Source organism: Acanthisitta chloris, unplaced genomic scaffold (genome assembly GCF_000695815.1).
Source record: "Acanthisitta chloris isolate BGI_N310 unplaced genomic scaffold, ASM69581v1 scaffold41590, whole genome shotgun sequence".
NCBI classification, from domain to species: Eukaryota; Metazoa; Chordata; class Aves; order Passeriformes; family Acanthisittidae; genus Acanthisitta; species Acanthisitta chloris.
In genome coordinates this window covers 1-13,536 of record NW_008654092.1, presented here as the reverse complement: position 1 = coordinate 13,536, position 13,536 = coordinate 1, and the positions used below count along the sequence as shown (strand labels likewise).

General features: G+C 46.2%; 1 protein-coding gene across 1 annotated transcript; it reads right to left on the bottom strand.

Moving 5' to 3' along the window:
• Positions 1 to 10,346: 10,346 nt before the first annotated feature.
• FAM101B (family with sequence similarity 101, member B) lies at positions 10,347 to 12,035 on the bottom strand (the record flags this gene model as incomplete). The annotated part of the gene is made up of 2 exons (XM_009083234.1): positions 10,347 to 10,677; positions 11,926 to 12,035. Coding segments are annotated over 2 exons (441 nt in total), but the record flags the coding sequence as incomplete, so codon positions are not given.
• Between the last annotated feature and the right edge of the window lie 1,501 nt (positions 12,036 to 13,536).

Here is a 13,536-nt window from a genome sequence, read left to right as displayed (position 1 = left end):
CACTGCCAGATGTGTGCTGGAGCATCCGGTGGGGATGGGGGCATAGCCAGATGTGCATTGAGAGCATCCAGTGGGGATGTGGGCACTGCCAGATGTGCACTGAGAACATCTTGCAGATATGTGGGCACTGCCAGATGTGCACCAGGACCCGTGTGGGACTCCAGGCACAGCCAGATGTGCCGGGAGAGACTGGCAGTGATGTGTGCACTGCCAGATGTGCACTGAGAGCATCCAGTGGGGATGTGGGCACTGCCAGATGTGCACCAGGACCCGTGTGGGGCTCTGGGCACTGCCAGATGTGGGCTGAGAGCAGCCAGTGAGGATTCAGAAGCATTCAAATGTGCACTAGGACCATCCAGCCACACCTCAGAGCCCAAAACAGAGGAAAACCATATGGAAAAATACCCATCTATAAACAAGGAAAGGTTGTAACAAAACAAATGCAAAAAACCCAAACCCACTCATCCCAAACAAATAACAACCACAAAACAAAACCAAAACAAACCAAACCCCAAGCCAAAACAAACAAAAAAAAAAACCCCAAACAAACTAAAAAAGCTGGAGCAACCAAAACCCCAAAACACAAATCCACCCAAACAAAACAAACCCTCCAGCAACCGGAATAAAAAAAACATACAAAAAACCCCAAACTCAAAACCTTGTAGTAAAAATAAATAAACAAACCAACCTCAAGAAACAAATGAGCAAATGAAAAGTCACAGCAAAACCCAACCCCAGCACAAAACTGAACTTTGCAGAGGGAAAAATAATGTTCAAACCAAGACAAGGTGACCTGCCAGGCCTGGGATAACCACAGGGAGCTTGGAGCTTTGAAAAGTGAAGGGTTCAAATCTGCTGAGTGATCCAATAATAGACATTTGTTGGTAACAGCAGCAAAATTTGGTCCTGCGGAGGGACAACCTGGGATCATACAGTGAGTCAACAGAAAGCCACGAGAACACAATTATTCCTTTGCACTAGCCTAAGAACACAGAAATTCTGGCTTATTACTGTCTAAATGTCCAGTGGATGCTGTGAGTAAATTTGCCATATGACAGGAAGGGAGGGAGAGAAAAAGAGAGAAGAAAAAGAGAAAGGAAGATAAAATAAATCCTCAGTCTGTTTTTACTGGTTGCTCAGAGCCTGCCCTTGAGAAACCTGCAGGCCCCATTGCTTCCACACATCCACCAGACCTCAGGATAAGCTGCAGGACCCTCAGCCACCTTTCACCTAAATGGAATTCAAGTCTGAACATATATTTTGCTTTTTTGGTTTAGGCAACTGTTGAAAAATACATCAGAGGAAGCAGTTTGCATGAACACAGAGCCTGTGTTTCTATGGAAGAAAGCACTCAACGATGACATTTTGCACCAGGGTAGTTCCTCCACACAGTCAATAGTATAAATAAATTAAACACACGGTTCAGCCAACTTCAGGAAAAAGATAAATTACCTTATTTAACCAGCTGTACTGGCAGGGAAATGACACAGCTCAGAGCCTGCATCCAGTCTGCTGTTAAATTCTCTCGTCAGGATCTCCACAGAACCACAGATGCTTCGGAGTCTGACTGCAAGGCTGGGCCTTGGTAGGTGGAAGTCACAGAGAATAAATATGACATTACATTAACAATTTTTAAAGGCTAAATACGAGTTTTATCTTTGCTAGCACAAAGTCAGTTTTTAATAGACTCGTTCTCAGAACGTTAGGCACTTCCAATTCCACCCAAAGAACCCTTCAAAAACCTCTCTTTTATCAATGATGGCTTTCACTGAATTATTCACCAGCTTGCAGCTGCCAGAGGTTTTAAATATTCCTGTGACAAGGACAGAAACAGATAACAACCTCCTCCTGCAGGCCAAGCAGCACTGCTCACAGTGGCACCACAGATGCCCCGAGCTGATCTCTCTGCACAGCACATATTGACACACAGGGAACAGCCTCCTGTGCCACTCTCAGACTGGCATGTTCCTCAAGAAATGGAAAGCAAAACCCACCTTTTTGGAGAGATGGCTGTGAAGGTGTCCTGCAGATGGAGTAGAGGTGCTTACAAGCAGCTCTATTGCACAGCAAAATGATCTGATCTACAGCAATCCTGGAGTGCTACGGGAAATGATTCCCAGTTTGGACACTGGACTGGTAAGCAGGGTCTGGGCTCTCATGTCAGAGAAGGGATGCACTGCTGAGCTGCTTCCCACAGCCTGGCTGTGCTTTCTGGTTAACCACAGGTTCCTTCAGGTAAGAGTTGTCATTTTCTGTCTGTTCAACATGCACGAGGATTTCAGGTGGACTATTTGAGTTTTAGTCCTCAAATACCAATTTTAATTATGAGCTATTTTGAACACACAGAGTAAGCAAAGGCCAAACTGGGGGATGTGCTTATCTCTGAGTGACCATTTCCCAGGGACACAGGTGGATAACTGGCAAGGAGCTGCCACAGCCAGAGCTGTTTGGCACTGCCTCCCCATCTCTCTGACCACTCCAGCTCAGTCTAGCTGCTTCACAATTCACAGCAAGAAGCCCAGGGCTTTTCTCCAAGCTGTTGCTCTGATTGCAATCCTCTGATTCAATTTGTGTTCATCCCTCTAATTACCATTCCTTAATAAAAAGGTCAGTGATTCAGTCCCTAACCTGAACCAAAAATATCTTGTCTATAGAGCACACCTGCTCAAGGATATACAAGACAAAGCAAATGTTGGAAGAATACTGATGCTTCACAGCAAATTAAACTGCCTTTTTTTAACCTGTTTTAAAGAAAAATTCCCAATTCTGATCCACGTTTTGCTTGCATGGGAAAAGCTCAGGTCTAATTCTCCTTTCCTTGCTCACAGTAAACCTACAGCTACACAACACCATTTCACAAGACTTCCTTGGTACCCCAGTGTTGTAGGTCTATACACATTTTCCATGCACCTGTGGCACAGGAAAATGATGCACATTCGGAGTAAACTGATTCCGTAGGGAAATCAAGATGAATTTCTCACTGTAGTTGCATTTGAAGTCAAAAAGTGCACCAAGATTTGCCCGGGGAGGATGCACTTTCAGAACATTCTGTGCTGCCAGGGGCACCTCATCACCAAACATCCTCCCAGCCTCCTGCAGCAGCAGAAGGGACAGGTTAAACAGAACATTGGTCCTGCCCACCCTGGCATTCCAGGGAGAAGCTGTCAGAAGCATTTCTTTGTGTGTAGCTCAGTCCAGCCATTCCCACTGGGCTCTAATTTTGGCTGGCAAGTCAGGTTTTATCATAATAAAATTAATGACAGCCCCCCATTTGTCATTAACAACAAGTAATCCCCTTCCCTCAGCTGTTCTCCAAAAATATCCCACTCACTGTTCCGTCGGGATGAATTATTTACATCCCATCGCTGCTGTTGCTGTTTTCCTTGTCTTTTGCCCTGTGTCACCATCCCTTTTATCCACACGTGGGCTTTGGGAACCTTCTGGCTGCTGTACAGCATCAGTAATAACCATCACTGCAAACTCCTGCTGCTGTCTTGGAATTAGACCATTAGAGACAGTCGGAGCGGGAGCAGCCGCGGGAGCAGCCGATGGGAGCTCAATTCCATCATAACCTGTCCGAACGCGACCGCGAGCGCCTGCCAAACTTCACAACTAAATACATCAGAAGGAGAGAAGGGAAGGGAGGGGGGGAGAGAGAATGCATCCAAACAGGATTAAACCTCCTGCTATTCCCAGGGAGAGGACAACAAACAAGCAGAGCGTTGCTCCAGCAGCTATTCCTAGAGTTTCCACGAATGCTTTTTGTCCAAGTTCACCTCTGGAGGAGATGTGCTGATCTCCCTCACTGTGAGGGTGTTGTAGTGCTCCCCATCATCATGTAGCAGCAAGGGAAGGGGTCTGAGGGGTGCACCAGCCCCAAAAATCTCAGGGGAGCTGGTGCTGCCTCAGAAATTGGTTCATATGTACCTTCGATGGTGGGGGGAAAGGTGCACGAATGCTTTTTGTCCAAGTTCACCTCTGGAGGAGATGTGCTGATCTCCCTCACTGTGAGGGTGTTGTAGTGCTCCCCATCATCATGTAGCAGCAAGGGAAGGGGTCTGAGGGGTGCACCAGCCCCAAAAATCTCAGGGGAGCTGGTGCTGCCTCAGAAATTGGTTCATATGTACCTTCGATGGTGGGGGGAAAGGTGGAGGAAGAAGAAGAGAAAGGGAAGGCAAAGAGAAAGGGAAGGAAAAGAGAAAGGGAAGGCAAAGAGAAAGGGAAGGAAAAGAGAAAGGGAAGGCAAAGAGAAAGGGAAGGAAAAGAGAAAGGGAAGGCAAAGAGAAAGGGAAGGAAAAGAGAAAGGGAAGGCAAAGAGAAAGGGAAGGAAAAGAGAAAGGGAAGGCAAAGAGAAAGGGAAGGAAAAGAGAAAGGGAAGGCAAAGAGAAAGGGAAGGAAACGAGAAAGGGAAGAAAAAGAGAGGGCAAAGAAGGGGGAGACAATTCAGCACTTTGATTTACAGGCTGAGGTGTAAGGAAGGGGTGGGAAGCACCCCAGAAACTGTCTCCTGCAATGGATTGGGGTTTGATGCTTCCCTCTTCATCAGCACCGTGCTGCAAACCCCACAGCCCTCCAATACCTCACCTGCTGTGGGGCTGTCCTGCCTTGGACAGTCAACACTGACTGGTGTGGCCACATTATCTGGGGCAAACCCCAGAACCTGCACACACAGAGCCCAAGGAATGTACCCCCTGCCACAAAGGAGGAAATCTCTGCTCACAGAGCAGCAGAGCTGGGACTCAGCCAGGCAGGCAAGACCAAGCTTGTCTCTGTGCCATGACTTCCCTGGAGACCTTGCTGGAGGGCAGGGACTGAGGGGAGAGGAGGGGGAAGGATTCAGTGAGATACTGGGGAAAAGGTTGCTGGGAGGAGAGGTGAAGGGAGAAGGTGAGGTGGAAGGGGTGAGCGGAGATGGAGGAGGACAGCACTGAAGGGAAAGGCACTGAAAGGAGGGAAGATAAAGAGGTGTCATGGACAGGAGGGATGAAATGCCAGGGCTGCTGACCTCCTTTCCCTTGCTCTCTGCCAGGTTTGGTGGCAGCTGTGAGAGGCCAAGCCAGGGTGAATCCAGGATCCCACCAGCAGCAGAGCAGTGTGGGCCAGCAAAAAGGGGCAAGGGGCTGCCCAGGATCCACCACCAGGGCCTGGCATGGGAAGATAAAGAGGTGTCATGGACAGGAGGGATGAAATGCCAGGGCTGCTGACCTCCTTTCCCTTGCTCTCTGCCAGGTTTGGTGGCAGCTGTGAGAGGCCAAGCCAGGGTGAATCCAGGATCCCACCAGCAGCAGAGCAGTGTGGGCCAGCAAAAAGGGGCAAGGGGCTGCCCAGGATCCACCACCAGGGCCTGGCATGAAGCCACCACAGGGAGCCACCACACCAGCAGCAGAGCAGTGTGGGCCAGCAAAAAGGGGCAAGGGGCTGCCCAGGATCCACCACCAGGGCCTGGCATGAAGCCACCACAGGGAAAGAAGCCACCACAGGGAAAGAAGCCACCATGGAGAAAGAAGCCACCATGCAAAACTGCCACCACCACCACTACCTTGAGGGCAAGTAAGCTGGAAAGAAAACCCATCTTCCCCCAGGAAACTATCTGTGGTGCTTTAAAACCTTTCTCTGAACCTCTAGTCTGGTTATAGTTTCATACAGAGCTACAAATCTATCCAGATTGAGTACATGTAACTACACCACATCAGCAGTAGGAGGCATAAGACATCCGTGAGGAAGCAGGAAATGTCCTCGACTGCCTAAGACTTGGGATGCTGTAAATATTTAGTGGTTTTTGCTTTTGGTGAGCTACAGTATATTTGTTTAACTATCCACCGTTCCATGGATGTGAATCATGGCATTGGTCTGAGTTCCCATCAGTGAGGGTGAGTGGTTGTTAGAGCTACAGAAATGGGAGGTTAAGTTCCCAAAACCTTCCATGTAAAGGAATAGTTCCATCCCCTTCCCAGTATCTTAGCACAAAAGGTGCCTGAAAGTTTCCAGAAATTGGATTAGTAAAAAAGAAATCACATGGTTTGCTGTAATAATGGAGAACAGCTTAAAAAACAAAATCCCCAACAACTAAGAATCAATTTCCTGCCTAAATTGAGACAGGCAAGCACAGTGAACCTGATGCCAGTTCAGAAATGCTATTAATGCATTAACAGCCTCAATAAATACATTTTACAGGTGTGAGAATCGCTGTGTAAGCCAATCGGGAAAAAAAATATATATATTTCCCACTTAAAAAATAAGATTTTGGGGCCATTAATATTTTCCTGTAGATTTAGTTTCTTATTAATAGCCACGTAAAGGCACAGCAGGCAGTTGTCTCATCCTTCTTTTTATGAAATGAGCAGGAAAGCCTCAGAGGCAATGCTTACATTTTTGCTAACAGCATCTATCATTTCAACAGCTAAACACGATCACAAAGGCAAAAAGCAGCACTGCTCCCCTCCAGTGCAGTGTTTGTCCTGGAGGATCCTTAGTAATTCCTATTAGTTGATTTGGGATAATACTCACTGCATGACACCTGAGCTTTGCTGGTTCATGGACAGCTGAGGGACTGGACACCTTTTTTAGTGGCTGAAATGCTTTGCAGGCATATGGACTTACCTTGCTTGAAACTGAGCAAGCTGCAAAATCAGGATGGGACTCCAGCCCTCACCTCCTGCCCTGTGATCCAATTGTTAGGTTCATTATTTTATTTTGGTATAAAAGTTCGTTGTATCAGCAGTTGTGACATTCTGGAGAAGCACGGCATATGTAGGAGGGAAACATCCATAACAACAGGATTATCCTTGGTATCACAGGGAGCAATTAGCAGCTCATTTGGTCAATATGAGTTAAAAATCACATCAAGCAGTTGGCTGCATTGTTCTCCCCTCCATCAACTTCTTACAGTATAGGAATATTTCATACAATATGAATACTACTACTATTTCATACACTTTTCATACTACAATATTAAAGGAAAAACCAGTCCAGGCTAAGTGTTAATACTGAGGGAATTCTTTGCAAGTTAAGCAACATCTGAAAGGAGAGAAAGTTGCCCCTGAAGCTCCCACGAAAGCTCTGATGTTTAAAATTTGATCTTAATAGCTCTTCAAATAGACTCTTTTATACAGAATTGATGTTTATATTTGGCTTTTTCTTTTTTTCCTGTTTCAGACTTTAAACACTGCAGGATACCCAAACGCTTTGCAGGAGCAGCTCTGTGCTTCAGAACAGCTTCACAGCTCCCCAGCTCCCAATAATGTCATTACATGCAACTCTAGAGCTTTCGCAAGCAGATAACCAGATGAACAATAAAAACCAAGCAAAAAAAAAAAAATCCCATTAGGAATTAATTAACTGATGTTCAATTGCATCCACTCCTACTAACGAAATCAGCACGCCTGCAAATTTGGAAGGGTTGAAAGAACAGATTAAGCATCCAGAAAAATACTACAGCATTTCTCTCAACACAATGGGTCATAACCATCTATTTTGTTTTGATAAGTTTAATGCATAACACATTCTAGCCTTAATTTTATGCTGCATTTACTCATGTAGCATTCGAGTATCTATGGCTTCGAAATAAATTCCTGCCTGGTTCAATCGTGTTATATTTGAAAGGGCTAAGTTCTTCACTTGTAGGATATAAATCCATCCCAAAACTCTTTCAAAAATAAAGCTGTACCAGATGAATGACTCAAACACGTACTGGAAGGGATTTTTCAGCTGTCTTCAGAGCACTTTTTTCAATGTCTTACTAAACTGACAAAGCCACAACATTTGGTGTTGGTTTGGGTTTGTTTTTTTTTTAATACAGACAATTTTATATAGGGAACACCCTCCTAGAATATGTAAACAACAGCAACACAGGATCGAGGAGAAAGGAGGGGAGCTGGGATTGGCAGGACATACTATGCATTGATTCCTAACTACAATAAAAGCTCTGAATGAAAAATAAAGACAACCCAGTCCAAGGTCTGGTTTTCAGATCATTTATTATCAATACAGTAAAAGACAAATTGAAAATCAGAAGGAAGGAGTGGGAAACATCCCAGACATCAGAACACTTGCACGGAGCTAATCAGAGCTTTGCAAATGTTGGAACATCAATCATTTAAAAGGTATCTCTACCAATTAAATTATTTTATAAGAGGTACATAATTAAATTGACTTGCTTTATAAAAATCAGGTGCTTTACTCTAAGACCATAGCGTAAGGGTCATTTCTAACTAGGGACAACTAATGATTACAACTTCAAACAATCTTCTTGCAAATGAACTCATTGGAAGCGCGTTGTTGGAGTAATCCAGAGTCCATGTTCTTCCAGCCTCCAGTGTCCAACAGTGCCCAGCACCAGATGTTTCAGGAGCAAGGTACACGGAACGGCGAAGCGAACGATGGTGCAACAGCTTTCCCACAGAGGAGCTCTGTCTGTTTGAAACCTCACACACTTTGGGGCAAGTTCTGCCTTCTGTTACACCACAACTATATCTAGGGGCAATGGTTAGGGGAGAATTGCAACATGTATTTAAGACACATCTCCTCAATATTGTAGTCTGGAACCAACGTGTTTGACGATAAGGTTGTGTTGCTCTTAACTCCCTACCTGACTGTGTCCTCTCACCCTGGGATTGTTTGCTGAGGTAAGTGCCAGAGGTTAAGGATGTTCTATGCTGAGATAATAAATAAGTAAAAAAATGGTAACTAAAAATCCTAAGCACACAAACTCAAGGTTTCCTTCCCGCTGCATTCTCTGTCTCCCAAATCATTCCAGTTCCCTGGAGTTCACTTCCACACCACTCATCACACTTGCACAAACACTCGTTAAGTACAGCTCAAGAACAGCCTCCTGAGGTTTAATCACCACTGACAAAACTCACCCTTGGGGCTATGCACTAGCCAAGTCCTCTTTGAAAGCAGCTCCAGGATTGGTGTTGACCTCGGAGCAGTTTTGGAATACATGGAAAAGCTATGTCCAGCTAGGAAAAGTCTACCAGGTATTTCTGAGCAGCAACATCACACAAGGCACCAGCACAACCCATGCTACCCAAAGCAGATGCTCTCCACACTACACTGTGCTCTGTCAATAGAGGAACAGAAATCTGGGAGAAGAAGGAAACCTCTCCCTCTCATTTTCATCAAAGCACACGATAAACTAACGCACGTAACATCCAGACAGACTTTCATAGTATCTGAAATTATTCCCTTTGGTCCCCAAACTCATCACACACTTGGGACTGGAGGGGTGATTCAGCAGCCTACAGACAGGCAAAGGCTACCCCATCCCAGTGACATCCCCAAGTCCAGCCAGGACACAGACCTCTGCACTGAGAAGCTCAGCGGAGCAGCAGAGCTGCAGCTGTGGGTTTTGCTATGCAATAAAACAAAAATCTGCCTGTCCTTTGCTACCATCTACCTCTTCACTACCCCCACCATGACAGCATCTCACACCTGATCCCAACACCTCCTTTGCCACTCTAGGCCCTGTGTGCAGCACATGGTCTGAAACTCGCCTGGTTGCAGCTCCCTTAGTGCAGAACAGTTCAGTGTTGGTGAAAACAAGGCACTAGTGGTTTTCCACCTCCGACTTTCCAACAACACAGGAATAATTTTTGGCCTGATATTCTTTTTAACATGTCCTACTACATGCACACAAGGGCTAGTGTGTCCCACAGACAACTGCACTGCTGAAGTTGTTGTGAGCACAGAGGATACATCACCCAGTTCATCCAAAGAACTGGAATTACCTGACCCTTCCTCTGCTGCCTGGAGCTGCCAAAGCAGTTTATCTCCGGCCCTAGTCAGAACTTCACTTCTTCCCAATTTACACCTTCAAACCAGACATGAATGCCATAAGGTAACATTTTTGTATCTGTTCAATTCCAGATTTTTCTCTGTTAGCTTTTTCCAGCAATTTCCAGGAGATGATTCTTCTAGGGCAAACAATCTCACGAGCTAAACTGAAATGACCAACAGCTCTGCCTATCTGTAACGACCTGGTAGATTCTCTGCAAGAGAGTGAACTGCCCTTATTTTTGCACATCACTCCAAAGCATCAAAGAGACCTCCACCTGCCAGGCACTATTCCACATTCTTCCTTACCTGTCAACTTTTCCTCTGGGAAAACACTTCCCGTTACTTTCATCTGATTACTGCACTGTGGGGAAGGGGAGGGAACCCACGACTTTAAAGGCGAAGAAACAAGTTATGTTCCCACAGAAAACTGCGTTCAAGGCCATTCTGATGCTTAAAGCAGGAATTTTAAGAGCTGAGAAAGAGGGTCTGTACCCACTTGAGCTAGTGGAGTTAGCACAGTACATTAGATGGGACCGGGATGGATCAGAGCAAAGAGAGAGAACCAGCAGTCAACAACCATCCAGGCCACAATCGTTCCCGAGGTACTCCGACGTCTCCAGCTCCACGCTGGAGAGGAATCTCCGCGTGGTCTTACGACAGTTGTAATCCAGCCTGGTGGTGTACACAGTCTTGGCATGTTTTGGGTAGATGATGGTGGTGCTGGTGAAGCGCCGGGGCTTGTTGCGGGGCTCGAAGTGAACCTCTGACCTGTAACTGCGCCACGTGCAGTTGGGGACACAGATCACTGTCTGACTGCAGGAGGAGACACTCAAGCCCACAGGCATGTAGACGTCGTCGATGAAGTGCTTCTCTGAGTCGTAGCGAACTGAGGATGTGTACCTGAAATACAGCAGACAGGTGGGTAAGGTCTGCCCTGGGTGTTCTCTGGAAAGCAGAGGTGTTGCGTGCCTCAGCCCTGAACCAGTCAACTCACACAAGAAATGTCTGCTGGTGTCTTGCACATTTATGAGGAGAAAAAAGAGCCTTGTGTTAGCAGCACTCACAGCATTATCACTGTTTAGCTCAGCTGGCAGCACTAGCAAACACCTTCTCAATCCTTGTGTCCATCCTGAGCTCAGTGAACTGACAAACCTCCGTCAAACTCCTAAACCCAAAGGCCTAGATTTACTTTTAGGCTTTGCACATAAACATCCTAACTCCTCAGAGTGCCAAGGCCATGGAAGTACATGTTATCTTCTCAGTTTTGCTCTGCTGCGAGTCACATGGGAGTTCTCTGCTATCACTCCCTGCACGGGGCACTCTGAAGACAAACTTCTGAAGATTCAACTGGCAGGAAAATATTTCAGTTTGCACACCCAGCTCTGCTGGCATGAAAATCCTCTGTGCCTGGATTGCAAAAGGAAGTTTTCATCTCCTTCACACTGCAACAACTCTGTTTTTTCATAGAGCTAACTGCCTCCAATTCCAGCCACGGCACAGGCTCCTTCCTCACACCAGGACATAATTCTTCCTACCCTCCCCTGCACTAGGCTTCTGTTTGATTTTATCAGCCTACCTCTGCTGGCACAGTCATCAACTGGGAGCCTTCATTTCTCATTACTGCAAATCATGCTGTTCAAAGGAATAATTCACAGGCCGTGAAGTGATGCAGTGCATTAAAAAAATAATTATGCACTCCTCTGAATATTAACTTTTATTTTAGCTCACACAACCAGCCACAGCTGTTAAGATAGAAAGTGCTTATTATAAAACCATGAGGTTACAAGAGCAAAATTCCTTTCCCCTAATAAAACAGTTCCAGGAAGATCTTTGAAGCTCTTCCCTCATGATTACCTTCTGGTTAATCAGTTGAAAGGCAACGTTTTGGAGGTAAAAGCAGGGGAGTAAAATGCAAGAATTTTTCCTGGAAAAAAAAAATTACAACCAACCATATGGGTGGGATTAAAAGAGGCTGAACACTCCTTCAGCCTGTACAAATGTCCAGGTCCAGGAATGTACAGCTGCAGTGAACAATAGCTCTGCAAATAAATTAACTTGACTCACAGGCACTGATAAGGCCTAACTGCTCCTTTACGTGCTAAGTCCTCTAACTGCTTCAAAACGAGATGACTTTAACACAATATTTACCTTATTTCCTTCGGTGGTAAAGGGTCAAACTCAACTCCTTCGCCAAAGGATAAGGGACACAATCTTGGAGGGCAGCTGGAGAGAACAGGACTGGGGGAGAACACAGAACTCTGCAAAAAATACAAAAATAATCCATTTTATGTTCCAATTCAGTATATTCTCAAGAAAACGCATTTATTTATCCTTTTGTACTGAGCTGTTGAGGTTCACATTTATGTGCAGGAGGATCTGCTAGCCCAAGATGTGCCTACAGGTGCATCCTACAGGCCTCAGTCTACAGCACCCAAGAGGTGGCAAAGAACATTTTTTACAACAAGATCCTAACTCCAGGAGTTTAATTCAGAGGAGCCACTCTGGGAACTGAGAGAGGAATACAACCCCTCAGTGCTGCGCAACTTCTGCAGCCAGAGCTGCTCCCTGTTCCTACACTCAATTTATAGCTGACATTATATGGGTGTATGAGAACACTCTCCTTGCAGAATTCACGCAACACACCCACGGACAAACGGCGGCAGGAAATTATCGCAAGGCATCTCGCCGGGAGCACCCTCCTCGTTTCACAGCTACGCCCTGGCTCTTATTTGAAGGCATTAAATCCAACCTGATCTACACACAACATGTTGAGAAGGATTAACTCATACCCACTGAGCTGTGATTCATGGACTAGCCCTGTGCTCCTCTCCTGGACAGGCAGCGCCGTGAGCCGACAGCAGCTCAGCAACGTCCCACAGCCCAAGGAAACCAAAAGAGCCCCAAAGGGAAGGAACCCAACCCGTGTGTGCTCTTGCAGCCACCTCTGCACATGTGCTTTCCTATCAAGGGGGCTGTGAGCATCTCTCTCTGTTCAACACGTGGTTCTCCAAAGGCCTTTTCCAATTTCACGGCAGCAGGAAAGTATCTTTCCTCTAAATAAAAAAACAAAAAAAACCAAAAAAACAACTTTCCTCTAAATTTGCAGTTTCCAAAGTATTTGTACCAACAGCTCGGCGTCAACATCCAAAAACTATTTGCTGAAGAAACAGTGCATATCTATCTGATGCTATGAACTGAAACTATAGTTTATACGTGAACTTCCTACTCTGGGTCACGCTGGAGCTAACTTTCTGCAGGGATTTTCAAAGACATCCTGTTACTCTGACCTGAGGCAGGAGGGACAAGGACTTCCCTTCATAGAATCATAGAATCAACCAGGTTGGAAGAGACCTCAAAGATCAGCGAGTCCAACCCTACTGTGGTCACTAGACCATGCCATCCAGTCTCAGCTTGAAAACCTCCAGGGATGGTGAATCCACCACCTCCCTGGGCAGCACATTCCAATGTCTGAGCACTCTCTCCGTAAAAAATCTCTTCCTAATCTCCACCCTAACCCTCCCCTGGCAGAGCTTGAGTCTGTGCCCTCTTGCCCCGCTGCTAGACGCTGCGCGATTGCCTCGCACCGAGAAGCTGGAGGCTTTATAAAACTCCGCGGGATCCCTCCCCGTGCGGAGGTTAAGGGACAGGACAGTGGAAGGGAAGGGAACCGCGGCCGGTTGTTCCCGACCCTCCGCGGCTTTCCGCGCTCCTTCGCCCCGGGATGCTGCACCGGGCGCTGCATCCCTGGGGTCAGCGGCT